At 35.1% G+C, this 3,656-nt stretch overlaps 1 protein-coding gene across 1 annotated transcript; it reads left to right on the plus strand.

Moving 5' to 3' along the window:
* The first annotated feature begins 2,717 nt into the window (after positions 1–2,717).
* LOC101653732 (olfactory receptor 4K3-like) lies at positions 2,718–3,656 on the plus strand. Its single transcript, XM_030884956.1, has one exon. It carries the CDS (start codon positions 2,718–2,720, stop codon positions 3,654–3,656), a length of 939 nt encoding a protein of 312 aa, XP_030740816.1.

A 3,656-nucleotide genomic window follows, 5' to 3' on the forward strand; every position in this document is an offset into this window, starting at 1 on the left:
TATGGATTGTTATAAGAGCTGTAAGAGCCCCCAGTAAAATTATCTTTTAAAAAAAAGTACCAAAGAAGAAAAAAACAATAGGGACTCAATCATAGATTTTCATTTATTTTAAATCATAGCAGCAAACAATAAAAAAGAAAGAAAGAAATATTGAATTGTACAATTAACATTATCTATAAAAAGAGCAACAGGGTGATAAAACATATCAACTTTCTGATATCCGTTAAGATTAGCAAAGAATGGATGAAGGGGTTTTCATTATTTTTTCTAAATACACTTAATAAATTCTTTGAACCTTATTAGATTTATCTGTATGATTAGTTGGCTGTTATCTGTTCATCTATATATCCTGTGGAACTTCTGCTGAGTCTGGAATTGAAATCTAAGCTCAATTTCATTACATACATGGTAGATATAGAGCAAATGGAAGTCATATGCTCTTAATGAATAAATATAGAAAAATGCTTCACAATACTTTTATTTTAATAATAGTGTTAGGTGGGCTTTATGTAACTAACTTTTATCTAGCTCAGGAAAGGGAATATTAGTAGATGAATTCTCAGTTCAGAGAAAGTTGGAAGGTAAGAGATCCCCGAGGAACATGATATAAAAGTCATTCCAGATTTTGGCTCTGTTTAAAACACAGAGGTGAAAAGTTTCCCAGGACAAAGGCAACTCTTCACAACATATATGTGCAACAGTGGAGAGGATGCATACGCACTAATCCTGCTCATCACAATAAATAAATTAATCAATGGGACTTCATTTCAGATGTAAGGTAGAATCCAGAGTAAGCCTTACCTGTGAAGAATCTGGTCTCAGATATGATGTCAGTAGAGTAAGTATATTTGAAGTTAGCTACTTTTTAAATTTTCATTTTTAATGTCATTCTAATTTAAGACTATGATTTCCTATATTTCTGTGGGTTTTTAATACATAATTACTGAACTTAGAGTACTAAGAATTTTAACCCCGAGCAAATCTCTGAGATTTATACAGAGTCTCACTTACTAACCAAAAGGGCTTCCCTTCCAAAATCTCAAGTCCAGGACACTTGGGTTGGGGAAGAACTAGGTTTGGAGTCTTCCATGTTATACTGACATTTTCTAGTGACTTTTGGGTTATTTTGGATTATTTCTCATTTCCACATTTAACTGAAGGGGTACACATAGGAAAATACAGTCATTCAGATCAATGGACTTAAAGTACATTCCAATTTGAAGACAAAAGAAGTTAGATTGATTTCTACCTATAGAAATGTTCAGTTGATTTATGTTTTGCTGTGTACCTATATTTTCAATAATTAAGAGAGACAGACAAAAAGTGATTAATATATAAAGTCAAATGCCTTTTGTAACCACTTGGTGTATCTATATTTCTTTGTGTGTGAATTGATTCATTTTAAACAATTTTATTTCAAAAATTTTACCTTTCTTAGTCTTTTCAAAACTAATGTTACTAACATAAACTCTCTCTAATAAAGAAGTTTATTACAGGCTTTTAAGTTAGATAAACCTCAGTTTATGTTCCAGTTTATAGTTGTATGACTTGGGAAATCAGATCTCCTCATTTGTAAAAATGGCAGCAAACATTGTGGTTATTAAAACAGATAGTTTAAAGCTGCTTAGCATTTTTAAACTGGTGTATGCTGTGCTACTTCATTACATTTTAATCCCTCAGTTTACATTCCTATAAGGCAGAATTGGAAAACAAAAGCAGAGAAGAAAACAGAGGAAAGAAAAGACAGCAATGAGAAAAGAAAGAAGGAAAGAATCATTTTACTTTCTGGTTTAGGGATTACTCTTCCCGCCCACTGAGATGAATTTAAATAACGAAATAAAACATTGGTGAAGGACAAGTGAACTGAGAATATGTATTTTCTCCAGGAAGGACAGGTAGGAGTAAAACCAACTTTCATGCATCTATAATTTAACACAGTTTCAAAACATACTCCCTTTTGCCATAGAAAGACGAGGACTAGTCAATATAAGTAAGAATTAACTTTTTTCAGGCCATGGTATATAAAATTTTGCTGAAACAGCCTCTCAGGGGGATATTTAAATGAAAACAAGTGTCCAATACAAGCATTGTGCAGCCAGTATTTGGGATTTTCTTTCAGGAATAAACACGTTTGCTGGAATCATTTGATGAAGTTTTTTATAATAGACTGTTTTTAATAGACTGTTTCAGTTCAGACTATTAAATTTAGCAATCAATGGTTAAATTTCAATTTAACAATCAGTGGTTGCTGAGAAGCATGTTTTGTATCAGAAATGGAGTATTAGAAAATACACTTGGGAAAATTCTGATAAGAAGGAAAAGTTTTCAAATATATTTTAGACCTTAGAAATCAAGACAAATCATTCTGTTTTCCTATAGTTACATTCAAGTCTTGGAGAAATTGTTTGAGAACATTATGATTTCCAATTTCCGAGTTTGTTTGATACCAATAAGAATTGTGTGGTTCCATAAGTAATGTCCTTTACTTTCTTAACTTAGCCCCATTTCTTAGCTACAAGATTATGCCCTTTCCAAAAAAAAAAAGCTTTTAATTTACAGTTTTGAGCTTGTACAATGGTAAGGATTGTTCTTTTGTTTGGTTTTTATCAGAACTGTTTATCCGCTCTCTAATACTTGACCACTAAATTCTCTTTTCCATTCTGAAGTTCTCAAGTCATCTCTTGCTCTTCGGGTCCCATTGCAATGAACTGAACTAAATGGAAGAAGCAAATCAGTCTGTGGTCTCCGAGTTCGTTTTCAGTGGGCTTTGTGATTCAAAGGAGCTCCAAGCCTTCCTCATGCTGCCATTTTCAGCACTTTACCTGATGACAGCTGCGGGCAACCTCCTTGTTGTGCTATTGATCATTTCAGACTCTCGTCTCCATTCCCCAATGTACTTCCTTTTGGCCAATCTCTCATTTGTTGACTTCTGTCTTTCCTCCGTCACAACTCCTAAACTAACCACAGACTTCCTAAAGGATAATAAGACCATCTCCTTTGGGGGCTGCATGACTCAGATTCTCTGTGTACATTTTTTTGGAGGTGGGGAGATGGTACTGCTTGTGACAATGGCCTACGACCGATACGTGGCCATCTGCAAACCACTCCATTACTCCAGCATCATGGACAAACAGAAGTGCCTCTGTCTAGTTTTGATATCATGGATCATTGGTTTTGTGCATGCCATGAGTCAACTGGCAATGATTCTGGAACTGCCTTTCTGTGGACCCAGAGTAATAGACAGCTTTTTCTGTGATATTCCATTAGTAATAAAACTAGCCTGCATGGATACCCGTACCCTGGGAACACTGATAAATGCTGACAGTGGGGTTTTGGCAACAACCTGCTTCATTCTCTTGCTGATTTCTTACACCTATATCCTAACAACTGTTCACCTTCACTCTAAAGGTGGAGCATCAAAGGCATTGTCTACCTGCAGTTCCCACATCACAGTGGTGGTCTTGTTCTTTGGGCCCTGCATCTTCATCTATCTGTGGCCACTCAACATCACTTGGGTGGACAAGTTTCTTGCTGTGTTTTACACAGTCATCACACCTGTCCTGAATCCAGCCATTTACACATTGAGAAATAAGGAGATTAAAAATGCCATCAAGAGACTGGTAGATCAGCATATGGATTCAAGGGATACATTTTAG

The sequence above is a fragment of the Echinops telfairi genome, unplaced genomic scaffold (genome assembly GCF_000313985.2).
Source record: "Echinops telfairi isolate 266 unplaced genomic scaffold, ASM31398v2 ScPeMD7_18;HRSCAF=68, whole genome shotgun sequence".
NCBI classification, from domain to species: domain Eukaryota; kingdom Metazoa; phylum Chordata; class Mammalia; order Afrosoricida; family Tenrecidae; genus Echinops; species Echinops telfairi.